The sequence below is a fragment of the Tursiops truncatus genome, chromosome 20 (genome assembly GCF_011762595.2).
Source record: "Tursiops truncatus isolate mTurTru1 chromosome 20, mTurTru1.mat.Y, whole genome shotgun sequence".
Lineage (NCBI taxonomy): Eukaryota > Metazoa > Chordata > Mammalia > Artiodactyla > Delphinidae > Tursiops > Tursiops truncatus.
This window is the reverse complement of record NC_047053.1, coordinates 57,253,469-57,276,072: the sequence shown is the minus strand read 5'-3', so window position 1 is coordinate 57,276,072 and position 22,604 is coordinate 57,253,469. Positions and strand designations below refer to the sequence as shown.

At 38.8% G+C, this 22,604-nt stretch overlaps 1 protein-coding gene and 1 non-coding gene across 29 annotated transcripts in view; both read left to right on the top strand.

The window, feature by feature from the left end:
- Positions 1–22,604, top strand: part of CEP112 (centrosomal protein 112) — a 416,875-nt gene that overhangs the window by 239,935 nt on the left and 154,336 nt on the right. For all 28 annotated transcript variants that reach the window (XM_019938648.3, XM_073796991.1, XM_073796992.1 and 25 more), the window contains one exon: positions 21,530–21,760. In XM_019938648.3, the coding sequence (XP_019794207.2) occupies positions 21,530–21,760 (231 nt within the window). The remainder of the gene's footprint in view (positions 1–21,529; positions 21,761–22,604) is intronic.
- Positions 4,337–4,408, top strand: TRNAE-CUC (transfer RNA glutamic acid (anticodon CUC)). The gene has a single exon. It is a non-coding gene; the product is annotated as a tRNA-Glu (tRNA).

The following is a 22,604-nucleotide window of genomic DNA, read 5'->3' as shown; positions in this document are numbered from 1 at the left end:
GAGGATACTGTGCTACTGTGTGAAGATACTCACTACCGATGCCTTCGTGGCTTTAAAAGCGTACTTACTTTGAGCTTCTTTCAAAATTCCTAGAAGTAGATCTACCAAGAATTACGCTGTTTTCTGCAGTGAGTGAGAGGACAGGAATATTAAGCTAGAAATCCTGGTGTCGACATGGTACTGACTTAAAACCTATCATGTGATTTTGCTGCTTTAGTTTCGGCGTAGATTTAAAGAATTGGTTGTGTGTAGTGCACACAATGCACAAAAGTGCACATGCCTGGGAGGAAATGCTGTTAGAAACAAGAATAAGAGAGCACGCACCGTGTCCATTCTGACAGCGGCACACCGGCAGGCAGCTTGGACTCACCGGAGGCGGGCAGCCCTTCCTTCCGTTGGCTCATTGTTTAAAGCCAGAGTGTTCTAGGTTTTCTTATATTTAAGCAAGCAGCCAAAGCTGCTGAATATCCTGCTTCAGTCAAGTCACCTGGTTGTTAGCACAGTAATCAGTGTTTTCTTAATGGCACTGGTCTAACATTTGGGCTCTTGTGACCCTAATGCATACAGAATGTTTGGATAGAGAGGCTAATAGAGAACCAGGAGAAAACTGGTGCTTTGCCTTCCTGGGAAAGGGAAGTATAGTAAGTGGAGAGAATGCTGAAAATCTGCTTTCCGATTACTTGAATGTCACTCTTTATAGAAGAAGTTTTCTAGTGGAGAAGAACCTACCCTGAATTTTATTTTTCTTCCAAGGCCAAATAGGTTACCTGCTGCTCCTGGAAGCACTCTGTCAAAGGAATAGCTTTAAGGGTTTCTAGATGCTGCAAATAACATGTTCCCAACATGTGGTCCTGTTCGTTAGCCCTGATCCTCTACCAAAGTGAGTTGTGGATAATACGTCCGTGTTTGCTCTTTAATACTTTATGTTGCATTCTCAAGATGAGATTATTAAGAGTGCTGTTTGAAGATAGTGTCTTTGTAGTGTCCTAATTCTCCAGGGGACTGTTCCCACTTTTATAATTCCATGCGAGTCTAGAAAATATATACATATTTATATTTTGTGCTTCTGTTCATTATTAATATATTTAATCTATAAAATAAATGCTCATACACAGTCATTTTAAGTGTAGTAGACATTTCACTTGCAAGTTTCCAAAATAGGCCAATGAGAACTTCCTTTTTTCCTGATTAATTGTAACTTAACCTAAAAGCAAATTGCTGTTGGTTTTCACTCACTTTCCTCAAGACCTATTTGCAATTAGATGATTTGGGTGGTTCTTTTAGAATAAAACTATAAATTTCAATATCAGTTATGAATTTTTAGTAGTATCATCATTATTCACAAAAAACAAATGCAGACATAATATTTGCCAGTTCATGTGTCTCATTATATGTTCTGTTTCTCCTTTTGAAGTTTTTTTTCCTCCAGATAGGCATGTAAATTAATGAGTGCTTTTCTTTTGTACTTTCACCCTATTTCTTTTTTTCTTTTTTATTCTCCACCTAGAGTGCTCTCTTCTTTTGAAGGTAAAAAATATATTTTATTTCTTGACGTAAGCCCTTTGTAGTATGTTCCAAAACTGAGTATTAATTGTTCTAAAAAGTTTTAATCAAGTTAAAGTTTTTCTTGCCTTTCCTATATGTTAGGCTCTGTCCTCTCCTTCATCATGTAATTTAGTAGTGTCATTGTGATCAACGATACCACATTTTAATTTTTTGTATAGAATGCCTTCCAGAGCTAAGCTATTCATTTGGAATTTGGGGCAGTTTAAACTCCTTTCTCATCTTTACAAGTTGCAGAGGTAATATTTTTCCTGAACTGCAAGGTGGGCAAATGATTATATTTTTAATTACTGGGTCTAATAACTGTAGAACAAGAGTCTAGAAACACAAATGTACCTTAAATATCCTAAACATGCATATTGGATCTTAGAGAAATCTTTGAATAACCATAAGGTAAATCTGCTGACTCTTCTTTCTAAATATCTCTGAGTCACTGAAGGGATTTTTTAAATGTTTTCCATTTGACAGAACATAGACATTATGAGTCAAGAAAGTTCTGTTTGCAGCCTAGATGCAGCAGGTTATAAACAGGAAATATGCTGCCCTAGGAATCTGAAGACCTGGTTTCTTACCCAGACTTTTATGTGACTTTCCCTGCATCTCTTAATGTTTCTCTTTTCTGCTTTTATCAACTACCTGTCTTTCCTATGGCTTATGGGAACACACTTTAAAAGCTTTTTAGCCCTATAAAAACACTAAAAAATATAAACTTTTATTCTAAAACTCAGGAAAAAAATTAACTCACATGTAAAGTAATTTTATAATACTTGGCTTAATTTGAAATCATTAATTTCCAAAATATGTTAAAAGATATATTGAATGTTGTAGGATATAATTATACAGTAAAATAGGCTTTTATTTTAACTCTTTAGATGGATTTCAGGTTTTAAATTATAATCAACATTGGATCTCATGTAAGATATAGTTTTATGCTTGGTATAAGTTTAATGTCTGTAAAATAGATATAGATATTTCTAAAATATTATTTTTTGTTGATCCAACTGCATTTTTCTAATATATCCCACTCTGGACTTTTTTTTTTTTTAACATCTTTATTGGAGTATAATTGCTTTACAGTGTTGTGTTAGTTTCTGCTGTATTGACTTTTTAATATAGATGCTATCCTTCCTTGAAGTCTGAATATCTACTTTCACATCAATTCTATATATTTAATCAGATCCCCCAAATTCACGTTTCATTCAAGGTATTCCTTTTATTCAAAAATAAAATGAGACATTTGGAGTAAAATTAAAGTTCTAGAAGAATAAGATCTGAAGTTGCTTCGAAAATAACTGACATAAGGAGTGATCAATAACCGAGTATAACAGAAAGAATCTATTATCTGTATTTTAATTTTTAAAATACAATATTTAATAATAAAATATATAATACTATAAATTTATAGCAAGTATATTATATATTTAGATTATATATTATAGCTAACAAAAACCTTACTAGTCATCAGGTTGTTTTCCCCACAAAATTATTTTTAAAAACATCCATGGGTTACGTTTTTCCATCGTAAGCTGGCAGCTGCCAACACTGAAAGTTGTCTTCCAGTATTTTCTGTTGACAGCGAGCTCAGTGAGGTTTTATAGACATCTAACTGAGGACCAATTTTAAATGTTTACCTAAAGCACATTTAAAGCAGGAAATATATTAATAAATAAAGCTAAGTTATATAATGAACTCCTACTTATTAATAGACTCTAAGGCGAAAGAGCACTTCCATCCTGTTCTCTGTGCTAATTCTAACCTCTGTGACCCGGCAAAGGACGTTCATGGAAGGCCGGTTCTTAGGGTCCTCACCCTTGATGGTGGCAGGGCACCTCCAGTGAGTAGGCACTGAGGGGCACGGGCTGTTCTCTTGAAATGCAGCCCCGCTGAGGATTCTGCTTCCTTGATAAGCCCTGTGTATAGATGAGAACACAGCTCTTCAGAAACGGACCCTGAGAATCATGAATAGATACAGACAACCCAGCTCCTTAAAATAGGATGTGATGAGGCAATGGCCGTTGAGATGGATGGGCTCATAGATGGGCAGACAAACCAGTGACTGACACAGCTGACCAGAGAGCTCTGAACTACCCGAGGATCGAACGTCTCGGAAGACCTGAGACCTAAGTCAGCGCGAGAGTCCTCTAGAGATGCTTGCCATTCTGTGAGCACCTCTGCTTCAGATCATACTACGTTCCAACCTCCTGATCCTGACTTCCTACCATTTTGTTTCTCTTTAATCCTCCCTAATCCGTATTGTTTGATCCTACGACTGCCTGAACCATGGTGTTCATTACATACCAGTTGTGCTGGTTCAAAACAGAGCTGATTGGTGTTTAATTATTGTATTTAATTTGTTAGAAACACACTAATCACCTATCATTATTTTTGATACTTTTTTCTTTGGGAGACAAAAGCAATGTTTTCTTACAATGTTAATGTTTTCTTACAAGGTTAAACTGCCTTTTATGCTAAGGTTCCTCTGAGAGTTGTTTACAACAAAAAGAGAACATTCTGTTGCACATGATATTTATAAAATAATCTTAGAAGGTTAAAAGACCATAAGTTAAAATAATGTGTTTTCTTTCATCTGTAGGCTTAAATCCAAAGATATATTTATTGTGTCCAGCATAATAGCTTTGTGGTGTCTTTTGATGAATGAAGGTTCTTAATTATATTTTATCTAATTTATCAACCTTTTCAAGTTAGTGCCCTTTGAGTTATGTTTAAGAAATCCTTCCTTACCTTGAAGTAAAAACACCATGTCCCAGAGAATTCCCTGGTGGTTCAGTGGTTAGGACTCAGCACTCTCACTGCCGTGGCCTGGGTTCGATCCCCGGTCAGGGAACTAAGATCCCGCATAATGTGCGGCCAAAAAAAAAAAAAAAAAAGCCATCTCCCGTATTTAAAAAAATTTTGTCTTTCACATTTGGTCTCTAATCCACTAAGCATTATGTTTAAAATGATCCTTTGTTGAGAGGTAATTTCCATTCCATGCAATTCACCCATTTAAAGTGTACAGTTTGGTGAGTTTTAGTCTATTCGCGGAGTTGTGCAGCCATCGCCCATCAATCTTAGAGCATTTTATCACCTCCTCTCAAAACACTGCTAGCCGTTAACAGTTACTCTCCGTTTCCCCCAAACATTCCAGCCCCAGGTATCCACTAATCTATTGATAAATCCTCTCTCTGGATTTACCTGTTCTGGCTAGTTCATATGGTGGAATCATGCCACATGTGGTCTTTTGTGACTGGCAATTTTATTCAGTATGTTTTCAAGGTTCATATATGTTGTTGTGTGTTTTAGTTCTCAGTTTCTTTTAATTGTTGAATAATATTCTGTTGTTTGCATAGACTAGACTTTATCTGTCCATTCATCCGTTGATGGACATTTTGGTTGTTTCTGCTTTTTGGCTGTTATGAATGACGCTGCTTTGCACACTCTGTGCACGTTTCTGTGGGGATGTGTTTTGTTTCTCTTGGACACGTAGCTAGGAATGGAGGGGGTTTATTTTCGTCTATTGTGTAAGATGAGGATATGATTTCTTTTTTTCCCATTTGAATCACTTATGATCTCAGCACCGTTTTGAGACTAGTTCATTACTTGCCTACTGAGCTGCAACGCCAGCCCTGCCCCACGGGAGCTCGTTTCTGGGCTCCCCGGTCTCTGTGATAACACGACGCTGTTCATTTCAGTAACATTATTCTAGGTCCTGATATCAGGGTGGAATGCCACAGCACCTGTTCTTCTTTAGGAACAGCATGGTGCTGTGTTCATTCCTGTACATTTTAGATCCCACTTGCCAAGTTTTTGGAAAGCTTTTGTTGAAACTTCAGTTGGATTTGCATTGATTCTGTAGATCACTTCGGGGAGAGCCGATGGAGAGACTTTTCATCACTGCGATGTACCTGTCGGGTATTTAGAGCTTCTTTAATGTCGTTCAAAAAGGGTTATAGTTTTTTCTTCAGAGTTTTGCACATCTTTTGGTAGATGTATCTGAGAAACTTATATTTGTTATACGTAGCTATAAACGGTGTTTTATAATTTTTTCGGGTGTATAAAAATTACAAATGAGTTTTAAACATTGGTCTTTGATTCGGATACCTTTGTAAACTCTGTTATTATTTCTAGTAACTTGTGCATTGATTTTACTTTTTCTCAATAGACAATTACAACATCCATGATTAAAGACAGTTTTGTTTTCATATTTTTTTTCTTGTCTTGCACTTATGAATACAAGCAGTGGTAGCAGGCATTCTTTGCTTCTTCCTGGTTTTAAAAGAGCTATTTTGAAACTTCACAATAAAGAATGAATAAAATTTGCTGAGTTTTTGGTAAATACTTTTATCTGGTTAAGAATGGTCTCTTCTATTCCTATTTTACTAAGAGTTTCTATGGTGGAATTTTATCAAATGTTTTTCTGTGTATTGAGATAATCATAAGACTTTTTCTTTTAATACATAAATGGAATAAATCATATTATAGGTTATTGTCTAACATTAAACCAACATTATGTACCATCCAATTTTTTCATGATGTAATGTCGTTGGATTCAATTTGCTAATAATTGTTGAGAGAGATTGACCTGAGATTTTTCTTTTTTGGACGTGTTTTTCATTGATGTTGCGCTAGTCTCATAATTTGAGCTGCTGAATAAACCTCTTTTTTCTATTCTCTGAAAGAATTAGTGTGCGAGTGAGGTATTTGTTTCTTGAATATGTGGTGGAACTGGCCAATAAAGCCATCTGGGCTTGATATTTTATTTCTGGAAAGATTTTTGACTACTATTTAAATTTTTTTAGTGGTTATAGGATGATTCACATTTTGCAGTTCTTTTCTAGTCAGTTTTGGAAAAATTTTATAGTTTAGGAATTTTTCCTTTTCATCTAAATCTGATATTTATTGGCATTTATAGAATTTTATAAATGTTATACTGCCCTTGCATTCTCTGCAACTTGCTGTTTACATATTTTATTTTTATGCATTACTGGGCTTGATTTGCTAATAATTTATTTGAGATTTTTATGTCTGGTTCATGACTGAGTTGGCCTATAATTTTTATTTCTCTTCCTATTCCTGTCATCCTTTGGTATCAATATTATGACTTCTGAAATAGTTTCAGTGTATATTTCTCATTTTCTGTTCTCTGGAAAAGTTTGTAAAAGATTAGAATGATCTATCTCCTGGGTTATTTTTCTAGAACGCACCTACAAAATTATCTGAGCTTAGTGTTTTCTTAGTGTGAGAGATTCTTAACTGTTCTTTCAATTTTTTTAATTGGATTGTTTTAGTTGATTGTTTCTTCATTCTTTATTTTCCTAGGAATCTGTTTCACCTAGGATCTCCAGTTATTGGCATAATATTGTTATGGTATCACCTTATTATCTTTTTGATCTGTGATGGATCCCGTACTATGTTGTTCTTTAATTTTAATATTAGTTATTATCTCTTTTTTCTAGATAATATTGCCATACTTTATTTTTATCTCTCATATTTGTTTATTTGTGCCTTCTTTCCTGTTTCCTTCATCGGTCTTACCGGAAATAGTTCTATCTTGCTAATTCCTTAAATTGGCTGCCTATTTCACTAATAATTCGCCTTTTAAAAATGAGTAGCACGTTAAGGCCACCTATTTCCTTCACTTTAGTTTCATCCTTCAGGATTTGATAAGGCATATTTTCATTATCAATCATTTCTCAGAATTTAAATGTTATGAATTAATTTGATTAGGAAATGTGTTAACACCAATCAGAATTTAAAAGTCATAAAAATAGAGTGAAATATCTCCCATGCGCCCCTGTCAGCACTAACCCCCTCATTCCCAATTAAAACAGCACAAATATAAAAAGTGTGTGTGTCTTCTTCCAGAGATTATTTCTAAGTACATTTAATTTTTATCTTAACTTCATTTTGAAGCATGAGTTATTTAAGGTGTATATTTTAAATTTCGAAGTATATGGGATGTTATTTTGGTTTTGTTGTTGCTATTTTTGTCATGGTTCTTAATTTAGTTGCAATCTTGTTAAAGAATATCTTTGATACCACCAATTTCTTGCAACATGTTGACACCTGAATTTGGCATGTGTTTGTGTGTGTGTATGATGAATTCTTTAACTGGAATGGTGGATTTGACCATTTTCCCCTGTAGTTCTGTTAAATTTGTTGTATATATTTTAAGGTTGTTTTATCACATGTGTACAAACTTAGATGTGTCTCTCTGGTGAATGACATTAAAAAATAATTTAGTGATACTCTATTTTGAGACTACCTTTCATTAATAATTTACTGGTATAACTTTTTTCATCCCTTTGGTTTCAATTTCATGTCTTCATTGTTCTCATAAAAAACATAGATGAATTTTATGTTAAAAAATTTAAACTATTACACTCTTTTAATTAGTAATTTTGGTCCATTTACATGTATTGTGATTTTTGATATACCATCTTACTTTTTTCATCTTTCCCACTTTCTTCTATGCTTCTTTTTGCCCCAGTTTTTAAAATAGACTATTTTAAAAACAGTTTTATATTTGTGGAGAAAATGAGAGGATAAGGTATAGAGAACTCCCGTTTATCCCACACCCAGTTTCCCCTTATTAACATCTTACATTAGGACGGTACGCTGCTTACAACTTTGCAGCATCATTAACTAAAATCCATACCTTATTCAGATTTCCTTAGCTTTTACCTAATGCGTTTTGTCTGTTCCAAGATTCCACCCAGAACATCAAATTAATTTTAGTTATCATATCTCCCTAGTCGCCTCTTCACTGTGATTGTCAGATTTCCCTTATTTTTGATGATCTTCTGATGATCAGAATTTGTAAAATGCCCTTCTATAGTAATGTGGAATTCTTTTGCAAGGAAGATATGTCTCTTCTCCCTTATTATTAATGAAATCATTATATCAGTATGTACTCATAGATATTTATTTCACCTTGGGACAGAATCCAATGCTAGTTTCTCACATTGTTCCGGCTTTGGGCTTTGGGCTCCGTCAGTGTGCACTTCTAGGACAGCAGGGTGTTCCAGGCTCAGCTCAGGTATTTTCTGCCCATTTGCCCAAGGACCACTGGTTCCTTTCACTGGAGGATGGTATGAGAAACCAAAATCTGGGACTTGGTGTGCTGATTGCTACTGGGGTGTCACCTACTGAGTGTCATCTGGGACTTGGTGTGCTGATTGCTACTGGGGTGTCACCTACTGAGTGTCATCTGGGGCTTGGTGTGCTGATTGCTACTGGGGTGTCACCTACTGAGTGTCGTCTGGGACTTGGTGTGCTGATTGCTACTGGGTGTCACCTACTGAGTGTCATCTGGGGCTTGGTGTGCTGATTGCTACTGGGGTGTCACCTACTGAGTGTCATCTGGGGCTTGGTGTGCTGATTGCTACTGGGGTGTCACCTACTGAGTGTCATCTGGGACTTGGTGTGCTGATTGCTACTGGGGTGTCACCTACTGAGTGTCATCTGGGACTTGGTGTGCTGATTGCTACTGGGGTGTCCCCTACTGAGTGTCATCTGGGGCTTGGTGTGCTGATTGCTACTGGGGTGTCCCCTACTGAGTGTCATCTGGGGCTTGGTGTGCTGATTGCTACTGGGGTGTCACCTACTGAGTGTCATCTGGGGCTTGGTGTGCTGATTGCTACTGGGGTGTCACCTACTGAGTGTCGTCTGGGGCTTGGTGTGCTGATTGCTACTGGGGTGTCCCCTACTGAGTGTCATCTGGGACTTGGTGTGCTGATTGCTACTGGGGTGTCCCCTACTGAGTGTCATCTGTTTTTTACCCACTTTGTCTGCTTTTAAGTTTTTCCCTTTGTCTTTCATGTTCGCCATTTCATTACCCAGTATCTACATGTGGATTTCTTTTCTTTCCTTCTTTCCTGTTCTTTTCTTATTTTCTATTTTTCCGTCTTGCTTGATATTTATCCTGCTCACTATTTCTGTGGAGCCTTGCTTTTCCTCAGTTCTGGCAGGTTCTCGGTCATCGTCTTTTCATGTCTGCCCTGTCTTCCGTTCCCTCTCCTCTCCTGCTGGAGCTCTAGTCATATGTCAGCCTTACTTTCTATTCTGTAGCTTTAAACATCTCACTGTTGTTTTTCTGATATTATTGTGCTGTATTGTGGGTAGTTTATTAAGGTCTCCTGTTTCACTGCTTCTCACTTCTGCTCTGTTCAAGCTGCCTTCACTCATCCATTCTATCTCTTATACAAAATTTTTATTTGGTTCTTTCTCAAAGCTTGGAATTTTTGTTTAATCTCTTCTGGTTTACTCATTTTGTGACTCTGTCCTTGGTTTCTTTAAACACTTAACACATGTTTATTTTATATTATTTTTCTGATAATTCCCATACCTGACGGACTTGCTTGTGGGAATGTTTCTGCTGACTCTTACCAATGGTGTTTTTTGGAGGAACTTAGTAATTTTTTATTAGGAGCTCATATTTGGTTTATCTTAATTTGTGGAAACCTGGAGACATTAAAATGAAGAAGCTTTTCCCCAGAGGGAACTTGTTTTAGCTTCAGGTGGAAGCTGATAGCACTACAGACCTGAAGCCACTTCTATCCTGCTCCAGGCTCCCCACCTTGGTCGGTGGTGTCATGTTCAGCTCACACATCGCTTTCCCTTGAAGCAGCAAAGTAGACGAGGACATTGTCCCTCAAAGATACCTGGCCTTTGATTGTGCTTACTGCTTATTACCCTGTTTCTGGCACGTGCAGTTTTACATGTATGTGGTTTTTGTTGTTTTGTTTTTCCCTTTGAATGTTTCTCTTACTTCCAGTGAGCAAAGAGGGAAGCATTGGGTTTTATACAGGATCTAGATGCTTCATCTCATGAGGGTGTATCTAGTCTGGCAAACTGCTTGAAACAAACATCCTCAGTCACCAGCATGCCTCACTCCTCCTTCCTTCAACATGCACTTAGCTGCTTAGTTCTCTGAATTCTGCCTCTAAGACTGCATTCCCGTCTGTTCCGCTTTTTCCCCACTGCTGGCCTTCTTGCCTGAGTGTGCCGAGTCATTGTGTAAACTGCCTCCGGGTTCATCTTTCCTGGTACAAATGCAGTGGCATCGCTTGGCTCCCTGGCCCCCATTCCCTCTCCAGCAGCCAAGTTAAATCTCGTCGCTGCTTCTTCAGTTCCTGAAATCCAACCCATGTAGCTTAACGTTTGAAATCCTTCAATAACCTCACCAAGTTTCTCTTTTCTGAGTTTCCCTTCTTCCTCTTTAATGCTCTGTTTTTCTTCTTACATGTGGCTCATTCTTTCTGCCTGAAATGTCCTGTATCTATCGCTGTCCCCAGATGGTGCTAATTTCTCTCTTAAGGTCCATCTCAGATGCATTCAGTTTTATTCAGTCTTCCAGAATCCTTCCAAGCTCAAAGTAGCTCCTCCCTCTTTTGACCTCTTATGGCCCTTTGTCTTCATGCCTTGTGTGTGTGTGTGTGTGTGTGTGTGTGTGTGTGTGTGTGTGTGTGTGAATGTATGTGTAGCTTATGTATTATAGTGTAAAGTATTTTAGGGAAGATTTGTTTTGGAAGTCATTTATCACAGTGGCTTCCACATCATAGATCTTAATAAATAGTGAATTATACATAACTATAAATGAAAGAGAGGCACAAACAAAATATTTCAGCTTGTGGTGATGATTACCCATAAACTTTCTATGAATGTACAAAGGTGACCTCATATATCAATAAGTTGTTAATGTGTCTTTATTCCCAAAGTGCCTGTAGAATGATTTTTCAATTTTGAAAATCATCTAAATGATTATTTCTTAACCATGAACATGTCCTCAACTTAAATACATTTTGCTTTCATAAAGTGCATTTAAAGTTTTTGTTTGGGATGATAATCCTGGCATCCATAATCCTTTATAAGACGTTTCAACCTCTTCTTTTCTAGGACTTGTCAGATTCAGGGTGGCTTAAAGAATCATTAACTTTCTAAGGAAACTGGTTTATATTGTTGGGGGGGGTTTTGTAATAATTTTTTAATCATGTTAAAATACACATAATGTAAAATTTGCCATCTTAGCCATTTTCAAGTGTACAGGTCAGTGATACTAAACACGTGCACCTTGTTGTGCAGCCACCACCACCATCCATCACATAACTCTCTTCATCTTATAAAACTGAAACTCAGGGCTTCCCTGGTGGCGCAGTGGTTGAGAGTCCGCCTGCCGATGCAGGGGACACGGGTTCGTGCCCCGGTCCGGGAGGATCCCACGTGCCGCGGAGCGGCTGGGCCCGTGAGCCATGGCTGCTGAGCCTGCGTGTCCGGAGACTGTGCTCCGCAACGGGAGAGGCCCCAACAGTGAGAGGCCCGTGTACCGCAAAAAAACAAAACAAAACAAAACAAAAACTGAAACTCTGTACCCATTAAACAATAACTCTCTTTTCTTCCCACCCCCCAGCCCCTGACAATCACCGTATACTTTCTATCTGTATGATTTTGACTAAGTACCTCATACAAGGGGAATCATACAGCATTTGTCTTTTGGTGACTTGCTTATTTTACTTAGCATAATGTCTTCAAGATTCATATATATTGTAGCATATTGCAGGATTTCCTTCCTTTTTAAGGTTGAATAATATCCCACGTTTTGCTTGTCCATTTATCCGTCAATGGACTTTTGGCTTGCTTCCACGTTTTCTGGTCTATATGTTTTTAAACTGCTAATTGAGAGTCAGCTTGACTAAAAGTTGTCCTGACGGTTTGTCTCTTAGAGACACAAGCTTTATTAGATTTTGAATTTTGGGAATAAATCTGCTCTTTCATATCAGTCACGTAGATGCAGTTTTATAGCTTTACTATTTATAATATTAAAGAAATGACACATCTATTCCAAGTCCATCTTGGCAGTCTCATCACTCTAACTATCAGCACATGCTAATGACTAAAATATTAAATACCTAAGGGAAGCCTTTGGCATCAGGTTTTTTCATTTAATGTTTATTTTTCCATAATTAGTTGATACATTTTTCAGCATAATTTTTCTATTTGAAAATCACCATTGGATTGAAGCCAGTTCATATCAGTGTTGCCAGCAATTTAAAATGTCTTCCTCTAAGTTACCATTACATACCTAGTCAACTGATAAAAATACACAGAATGGTGAAGTGCAGCCCTGGAAGGGTGTGGAGGAACAAGTACACATATACGTGTTGTTCACATTGGAAGTGGGTTCAGTGTTTTTGCAGAGCAATTTGGAAAAAAAGTTAAAAAGTTATTCTTAGAGTTTCTCCAAATAACTTTAGAGGACTGCTGTGAGCCTAAAAGCCTAATATTGTAGGCTTTTATAACCTAAAAGCAAAATATTGTAATTCATTCCCTGATGTCGCCTATGTAATAATAATTGGAAATAAGGCAGATATTCAAGAATAATATGATTAAGTAAATTATGATACACTGTAATGATGAAACACCAAACAGCCACTAAAAATACCAAATACACTCATAAATGAGACTAAAGATAAAAAATTAGTTGTGGGGAAAGGTAGAACGGTATCTACTCAGTGATTATACCATTAAAAATATTTTTATGTACATTGACAAACATTGAAATTCAGTTTGCAGTGGTGTCAGTGCCTGTGGAAAACTAACTTTTTTTGTTCTTTTTATTTTTTGTAAAGATTTAATAACCTTGTGGCTTTTGGATGTTAACTTTGTATTAATCACAGTGAAGGTTAACGATTAGAAGTGCACAGTAAGAATAAGTGAATAAAATACATACTATACCGCTTATGAATATCCTTCTTCATGGGAAATTCTTGCTACTTTGACACAGTGTAGTATGTGATAAAAAGCAAAGGTTTTCAAATCAGATTGAACTTGGACAAAGTCTTTCCGCGTCTCTTTTTCTCAGACCCCATGACGTAGTTTGTCCGGGATGCTACAACAAGACACCGCACACTGGGTGGCTTATAGAAAACAGACATTTGTCACAGCTCTGGGTGCTGGAAGTCGAGGTCAAAGCAGCAGCGTGGTCGCGTTCTGAGGGACATCCTCCTGGTTTGCAGCAGTGCCTTCTCACTGTGTGCTCACGGTGGAGGGCAAGGGAGCTCTCGGGGGTCTCTTTTATAAAGGCCCTAGTCCCATTTCATAAGGGCATTAATCACCTCCTAGGGGCCTCACCTCCTAGAACCATCAGCCTGGGCATTAGATTCTCAGCTTGTGAATTCTGTGGGGACACTGGCATTCAGAGCGTAGTACTCTGTTACCCCCATGCCGTCACTTCCTCTGTCCTCCACAGATCTCAACTTCTCTCTCATAGTTCCTGTGTCATGACCTTTTCCTGGTGCCTCTGGGAGAGTTCTTCCATCTGATCATATGTACAGTATACAGTTCTCTTCTCTGGCTGTAGCTGACCTTTTCTTTCTCCCATCATTTCCACTTCTTCATTCTTTTCTGACTTCTTATTTCTGCTTCGTGTCTCTAATTTCTTTGCTTACCCTTTTCAGTATATTTTTATGCATATATACTCACATATATATATTTATTTTGCTTTTAAAAAATACTTATCCACCTGTTGCAGTTATACTGCTGCAGATAACATATGCCATTCGTTGTTGTTGCTTCTCGATAGTAGCTTTGCTCCTCAGGGATCCTGAATTTGGCCAGTGAGCTTGTATTCCCCAGGGACTATCAGATAGTCTAGACGGTCACTTCTCCTGAAAGAGCAAAAGGCCAGGCTTCAGCTCCCGACCTGCTGGATGAGCTCCTAGAAGGAGGAGAAAGAGGTTAAGGACCCTCAGCCAGAGCACCTCATTGGTGCACCTCCCCACTCACAACTCCTCCACCGGGAAAATCTGCTGCCCAGGAGCTCACCTTAACCTCCTGGACAAGATGGCAGTAGGAGGACGCAGTTTTCTAAGGTCGAATGTCATTAGTTCTGGAAGCTGGAGGGGACAGTGCAGAGCGTGAGTGCCCAAGAAGCTCCGTGAGTGAGCACCTGCTTTCTCCAGCTCCTCTCGCCCCAGCAAGGCATCTGCTTGCCTTGACAAGACTCAGCGCAACACCATGTTGGGTTCTTATTTCCAACACGGCAGTGGGACAGATGAGATTGTCCCAGGGCTAAGCAGGGGGAGGCGGGAGCAGAGAGCAAAGCTTGCTTCCCATCCCGCTTCTTTCAGCTTACGGGTTCCGGGTTTTCCTCCCGGACTGCAACCCCTTCCCCTCCACAGACGCGTGGTCTGCAGTTCAGGACAGCCTTTGTCCTCCCCAGGAGCTCCTTGGAGTTTGTTTTTCTGTTGTTTTTATTGTTGTGGTGGTTGGTATCATTAATATCTCAGATTCATGCCTCCTGTGGTTTCTCCATGGTTGATTCTGGGAAACAGAGTCAGCAGCCCATCCTATTCTGCCGTATCGATATCACTGAGTGTTTTTTAAAAGATTATTTTTTGTCCCCTAAAAACATAACTGTTGTCACTACCTAAGCCTATCTGCTCTTAGAAGATTTCTCTTCTGTTTCAGAACGTGAGTAAATTGACCGTCTCTTCTCTTATTATGCCCAAATATTGTGTTCAAAGGGGAGGAGTCTTAAAACAAGGAGTAGAAAGCAAGAGACTTTGTTTTCAGGATAGTTGGTTTAGAGCTGTGTACCAATATCCAGGTATCAATACATCCATGAAACAGGGGAGCAAATGCACTTAAAAAGCCTTTTATATAAAGTCCTCTTACACTCTTCCCAGGGATCATCTATTTCAAATCAGCTTTTTAAGGATAGAAATGGAGCACCCAGTCTCAGATTCGTTATCATTCAGCCATTTCTCCTTCTCCAGCGTAAATGTGTTTGACCAGCCATCTGTCGTTCCTGTCTCTTGTGATCTAGTGTCGAGAGGGGGCAGGGCCAGTAGCTGAAATAGTATGAACTAACCCCAGGCCAAGGTGAAGGAAACTTTGGATTTTGACAGTGTCCATCATATTGGCTTATTTAGCCTCTGTCACCTTCAGTGAAGTAATCGGCGTCAGGTGCCAGGTGCAGTCAGTACTCAGAGTGCTGTTTAGCTTTGAGTAAGGCTAGCAGTTATTACTTAGCTCACAGAAATGGTTAGCGTTCAAAATAAGTGAGTGCAGGATGTTTATGGAAAATGGGGTAATCTCATGTTGTAGGTATTTTGATTTTTAAAGCAACTTCTCAGTATTTGCCTTTGTATCCTGTTCCCATCATCCCGATGTAACTTTTGTCCTTACTGTCACTTTCGGGTCTTCTAGTTCCCGGTCAAGGAATTGTTGGTTTATACAGTGCTTGTTGAAGTCCGTAGTACCTAAAACAGTTATCACTGTGTTTCAGAAAATGCTGCATTCTTAGCTAATGCAGAGACAATAATAATAATAATAACAACAACAGCAAGTCCCCTTAGCCTGAACTAACTGTTCATCTGGTAGCATGGCATGCTAGGTTCCCTGATCTACTTTCCCTCTGAAAACAACTAAAAAGGCTAGATACAATTTTTTTTTTTAAAGAACATCTTTTTGAGTGTATTCACAAGCTGTTAAGTTAGGTAGGATACTCAGATATCAACATCTAAATGAAAACAGAAACCCAGAGGTGTAAGCAGAGCACTGAGGCAGCTCTCACCTTGAGGACCTTTTCTAAAACTGAGTGAACTTGAACTTCAGTTTGGGGCCTCTTATTGGGCACAGGGGAAAAACAAAGTCCAGGGTTTGCTTAAGGTAGAGAATCTAGGCTACTACTGTGCATAAAGCTGGGACACCAAGGGCCACACCCACCATGTGCAAGTGAACTAGAAACAACCTTAACGTTGAGCGGGGTGCCCCTGAGAATTCATAACCGTAAGCCAGTGCTCGTGGATGTGTGATGCCTGAATTCGCACTGTCACCGTGTCCTGGAAAACGAGTCTGAGAACTCACTCTAAAGTCGTCCAGACATGCTGACATCTCCAGGGCCCTGTCAGAGTCACATGATTGCCAGAGAACCACTTTCAATTCCAACAGATACGAACTTGCACTTAAAAAGAACAACAATGGGGCTTCCCTGGTGGCGCAGTGGTTGAGAGTCCGCCTGCCGATGCAGGGGACACAGGTTCGTGCCCCGGTCCAGGAAGATCCCACGTGCCGCGGAGCGGCTGGGCCTGTGAGCCATGGCCGCTGAGCCTGCGTGTCCGGAGCCTGTGCTCCGCAACGGGAGAGGCCACAGCAGTGAGAGGCCCGCGTACCGCAAAAAAAAAAAGTTTAAAAAAAAAAAAAACAACAATGCAAAACGGTAGGAGAAAAAACAAAGTACCATGAACCAGGGTCTTAAAAGTTTTTGAACAGCAGAACGAGACCTGCAAAGGCTTGAGATGCTGGAATTATCAGCCACAGAATAGAAAATAGTCATAGTTAGTATATGATGTAAACTTAGAGATTTTAAAGGAATTGAAAACACTAAAATGGCAAGGGCGTTTAAAAATTACCATGCGTATTTGTAAAAGAATAAACTCCTAAAAATAAAACAACTGAAATTCAGAATCTGAATGGATTTGAGAGCAGATTACACACAGAAAATGTCTAGAACGTAGGTGAGAGGACAAGATGAAAAATATGAAAGAGAGGTTAGATGAAATGAAAGAATGGGAAGATCTATGTACATCGTGTGAGTTCATAAAGAGTGGAGATAGAATGGAACAGAGACGTTAAATTAATAGGTTAAGCCTGAGAGTCATGCAGTCGTTATAAAAAACAGATCCAGGGAGGAGCATGTCCCAATCAGAATGAATAAAAACATATCTACACTTAGAGAAATTAAAAAATTGAAGAATACAAAACATGAAGAGAAGATCTTAAAAGCAGCCAGAGAGAGAAAAAAAAAATTACCTTCCAATGAATAGCAGCTGACTTTTCAACAACACCCCTAAAAATATTTTCAGATTAGTGAAAACTGAGAGTGCTTGGCACTAAACTTCTTTAAAGAACTTAAAGGATGCGCTTGGGGCTAAAGGAAAATGCTTGTATGGAAGGTCAGAGTTGCAAGAAGGAATGAGGAGACAAGACGGGGAAATATATGGATATATCTAAGCAGCTACTGAATAATTAGCAATTTTGAGTTGATAAAAACGAAATAAACTGAAAATAACAACTCTAGCATATAAATATGGGAGACTGCTACAGGACTTAAAATGTCCTAAGTTTCTTTTGTTGTTTAAGAGCATATAAAAAATAATTAACTTTAAAATTTGATAAGTGAAACATGGGTGTTGAGGCCTCTTGCTGTGAGCACTAAAGAAAATACAGTGTGTCACTTCCAAACCAGAGAGGAGAAGAGAGTTGAAGGAGGAAAACATTTATTCATTCAGAATAAAAGAAGGAAAAGGGGGGAGAAAAGCAAAACATGCAGAGCATAGGGCAAACAGCACAAAATAAGAGACAAAATAAAGGCAAATATGTTAGCATGTACAAACTAATGGACTACATTGGAATAAATGCCCCATTTATTTATTTTTTTTTAACATCTTAATTGGAGTATAATTGCTTTACAATGGTGTGTTAGTTTCTGCTGTATAACAAAGTGAATCAGCTATACATATACATATATCCCCATATCTCCTCCCTCTTGCATCTCCCTCCCACCCTCCCTATCCCACCCCTCTAGGTGGACACAAAGCCACCGAGCTGATCTCCCTGTGCTATGCAGCTGCTTCCCACTAGCTAACTATTTTACACTTGGTAGTGTATATATGTCAATGCTACTCTCTCACTTCGTCCCAGCTTACCTTTCCCTCGCTGTGTCCTCACATCCATTCTCTACGTCTGCGTCTTTATTCCTGTCCTTCCCCTAGGTTCTTCAGAACCTTTTTTTTTTTTTTTTTAGCTTCCATATATATGTGTTAGCATACGGTATTTGTTTTTCTCTTTCTGACTTACTTCACTCTCTATGACAGACCCTAGGTCCATCCGCCTCACTACAGATAACTCAATTTTGTTTCTTTTTATGGCTGAGTAATATTCCATTGTATATACGTGCCACATCTTTATCCATTCATCTGTTGATGGACACCTAGGTTGCTTCCATGTCCTGGCTATTGTAAATAGAGCTGCAATGAACATTGTGGTACATGACTCTTTTTGAATTATGGTTTTCTCAGGGTATATATGCCCAGTAGTGGGATTGCTGGGTCGGATGGTAGTTCTACTTTTAGTTTTTTAAGGAGCCTCCATACTGTTCTCCATAGTGGCTGTATCACAGTGCAAGAGGTTTCCCTTTACTCCACACCCTCTCCAGCATTTATTCTCTGCAGATTTTTTTGATGATGGCCATTCTGACTGGTGTGAGGTGATACCTCATTGTAGTTTTGATTTGCATTTCTCTAATGATTAGTGATGTTGAGCGTCCTTTCATGTGTTTGTTGGCAGTCTGTGTATCTTCTTTGGAGAAATGTCTATTTAGGTCTTCTGCCCATTTGGGGATTGGGTTGTTTGTTTTTTTGATATTGAGCTGCATGAGCTGCTTGTAAATTTTGGAGATTAATCCCTTGTCAGTTGCTTCGTTTGCAAATATTTTCTCCCATTTTGAGGGTTGTCTTTTCGTCTTGTTTATGGTTTCCTCTGCTGTGCAAAACCTTTTACGTTGCATTAAGTCCCACTTGTTTATTTTTGTTTTTATTTCTTTTTCTCCAGGAGGTGGGTCAAAAAGGACCTTGCTGTGATTTATGTCACAGAGTGGTCTGCCTATGTTTTCTTCTGAAGAGTTTGATGGTGTCTGGCCTTACATTTAGGTCTTTAATTAATCCATTTTGAGTTTATTTTTGTGTATGGTGTTAGGGAGTGTTCTAATTTCATTCTTTTACATGTAGCTGTCCAGTTTTCCCAGCACCACTTACTGAAGAGGCTGTCTTTTCTCCACTGTATATTCTTGCCTCCTTTATCAAAGATAAGGTGACCATACGTGCGTGGGTTTATCTCTGGGCTTTCTATCCTGTTTCATTGATCTGTATTTCTGTTTTTGTGCCAGTACCATACTGTCTTGATTACTGTAGCTTTGTAGTGTAGTCTGAAGTCAGGGAGTCTGATTCCTCCAGCTCCATTTTTCTTTCTCAAGATTGCTTTGGCTATTTGGAGTCTTTTGTGTTTCCATACGAATTGTGGAATTTTTTGTTCTAATTCTGTGAAAAATGCCATTGGTAGTTTGTTAGGGGTTGCACTGAATCTGTAGATTGCTTTGGACAGTATAGTCATTTTCACAGTGTTGATTCTTCCAATCCAAGAACATGATATATCTCTCCATCTGTTTGTATCATCTTTAATTTCTTTCATCAGTGTCTTATAGTTTTCTGCATACAGGTCTTTTGTCTTCTTACGTAGGTTTATTCCTAGGTATTTTATTCTTTTTGTTGCAATGGTAAATGAGAGTGTTTCCTTAATTTCGCTTTCAGATTTTTCATCATTAGTGTATAGGAATGCAAGAGATTTCTGTGTAAATGCCCCCTTTAAAAGACAAACTTCGATGAGATTTTTAAAAGAAGTTTCCAAAATATATGCTATTTATAAGATATATAGCTAAAACTTGAGGGTACAAAAAGGTTTAAAAGCGTGGATAAAAATATACCACACAGGCTTCCCTGGTGGTGCAGTGGTTGAGAGTCCACCTGCCGATGCAGGGGACACGGGTTCGTGCCCCGGTCCGGGAAGATCCCACATGCCGCGGAGCGGCTGGGCCCATGAGCCATGGCTGCTGAACCTGCGCGTCCGGAGCCTGTGCTCCGCAACGGGAGAGGCCACAACAGTGAGAGGCCCACGTACTGCAAAAAAAAAAAAAAAAAAAATTGTACAACTGGCCATCAAGCAATCTCAAAAATTTTCTGGCCATCAAGCAATCTCAAAAATTTTCAAAGAAGTAACGTGGTATAGAGTACATTCTCTGGCCACAATGCACTTAGAAGTGAATAACAAAAAGACAGTCATTAAACTTCACATCCTAAGTTGGTTGTTGTCCCCCTAAAATTTCATATCCACCCAGAAGCTGGGAGTGTGACCCTGTTTGGAAATAGGGTCTTTGCAGATGTAATCAAGTTAAATGAGGTCATGCTCGATTAAGAGGAGCCCTAAGTCCAAGGTGACCATTGTCCTTATAAGAAGAGGGAAATTTGGACACAGAGATACAGACACACAAGCACAGCCACGAGGAGATGGGGGCAGAGGCTGGAGCGACACATCGAGAAGGCAAGGATGGCACGCAGCCACCGAAAGCTGGGGGAGACTCTGCCTCAGAGCCTCCAGAAGGAGCCTGCCCTGCCAGCACCTTGCTCTCAGACTTGCAGCCTCTAGAACTCTGAGAGAATAAACGTCGTCTTAAGCCACCCAGCTTTTCGTACCTTGTTGGGACGGCTCTAGGAAACTAGTATACCCCATAGGTTTGGGAATTAAGAAACATACTTCTAAGTAGACCATAAGTCAAAGAAAAAAATAAAAATGGAAGTTCAAAATGTTTTGAATTAAATGGTAATGAAAATGTCGTGTATCTAAACCTAAGAGATTAAACTTAAGCAATGGTAGAGCGGTATTTATAGTCTTAAGTTTATATAAATCAGGAAAGAAGAAAGGATAAAAATAAATGAGTTAAATATCCAAGATAAGGAGTTAGAAGAATAAAAAACCCAAGAATGTAGAATGAGGGACATAACAAACATAAGAGCAGAAATCAATGAAATAAAAACAAAAAATACAGTAGCAAGTACTAGACGAATCTTAGAAACATAATGTTGCCTATTTGAAGAAGCAAGTTGCAGAAGAGTACATGTAATATTCCATTTACATAGGTGTTTGAAACAAGGAAAACTAAATGTGATGTATGTGGCAAACGATTTCAGGTAGGATCTCTGTCTGAGCTAGAAGGGGTGGCATGGGATTGGAGAAGGAGGGAAGCAGGAGGAAGGAAGCAGTGAACTTCCTTTGTTTGGTAGCCTCTTGCGGTTCTTCTTTTACGGCTCTCCTAGTCATATCCTCTGACCATTTTCCCATTTTTAAAAACAAGGTTATTGCTGACATGGAGGCACAAGTCCACAAGTTGAGAGAAGAGCTGATCAGCGTGAACTCCCAGCGGAAGCAGCAGCTGGTGGAGCTCGGTCTTCTTCGTGAAGAGGAGAAGCAGAGGACTGCTCGGGACCATGAGGCTGCCGTCAACAAACTGAAGGCTGAGTCAGAAAAGATGAAAATAGAGCTGAAAAAGACTCATGCCGCTGAGACAGAGATGACGCTGGAAAAGGTAAGATGCCCACCTGGATGTGTTATAGACAGTCGAGACCCGTGTTTGAGATCCACTGATGCCACCGTTATATTTAATCTCGAAGAGGTGGTGGACTTAGAATTACTCTCCAGTTGATAAACCATTCAAATGAGCAATCTAAGTGTCTTGCTGTATGTCTCAGGGAGTTTCCTGACTTTTCCCTTGACTTTTGTGGAAGGGATTGTATGGAATATCCCTTCCATAGTTATTAAACATACACTGTGAGAAAAGTGTTATAATATTATCAAATATTATACTGATTAGGAGTATTGGGGCTGTAACCTTGAGTTTTTCCTAAGGTAAGACTAGGTTTCAGATCTTTCTTATGTTGTCTAATGGTCATTTCTAGATTTTACAGTTTTTTATGTGTCCCATAGATGATGACATATTTTCCCAGATTGATATTTCAAATGAAGAACTTTCTTTAGAATTACACATTTTTGAAATATATGTCAGTATAATGTTTACACATTTTGAGTTGACTTATATTCCAGAGACAGCCTCAAATATTTGTTCTTCTGGTGTTCTGGAAAAGTATAAATATTTTAATCAGGTAGTAAAAGTGAATTGCTATTAATCATCACAACTGTCAACTGCCCCTTGAGTTCTTTAAGACCAACCTCTATCCTGGGATCAAGACACTGGGAAAGGGTAATTTAAGAATCTTCTGATTTTATTTTTTTCCTGCCTCTTCTTGATCTTTAAATGGGAAGCCTTCATAGAGCATACCATGGCATTCCAGGTGCTGCTCTACTAATTTTACCTGGATTGTGGCCCTAAGGTGCTCACTTTGCATCAGTACCGTCATTTACCTGAGGGTCAG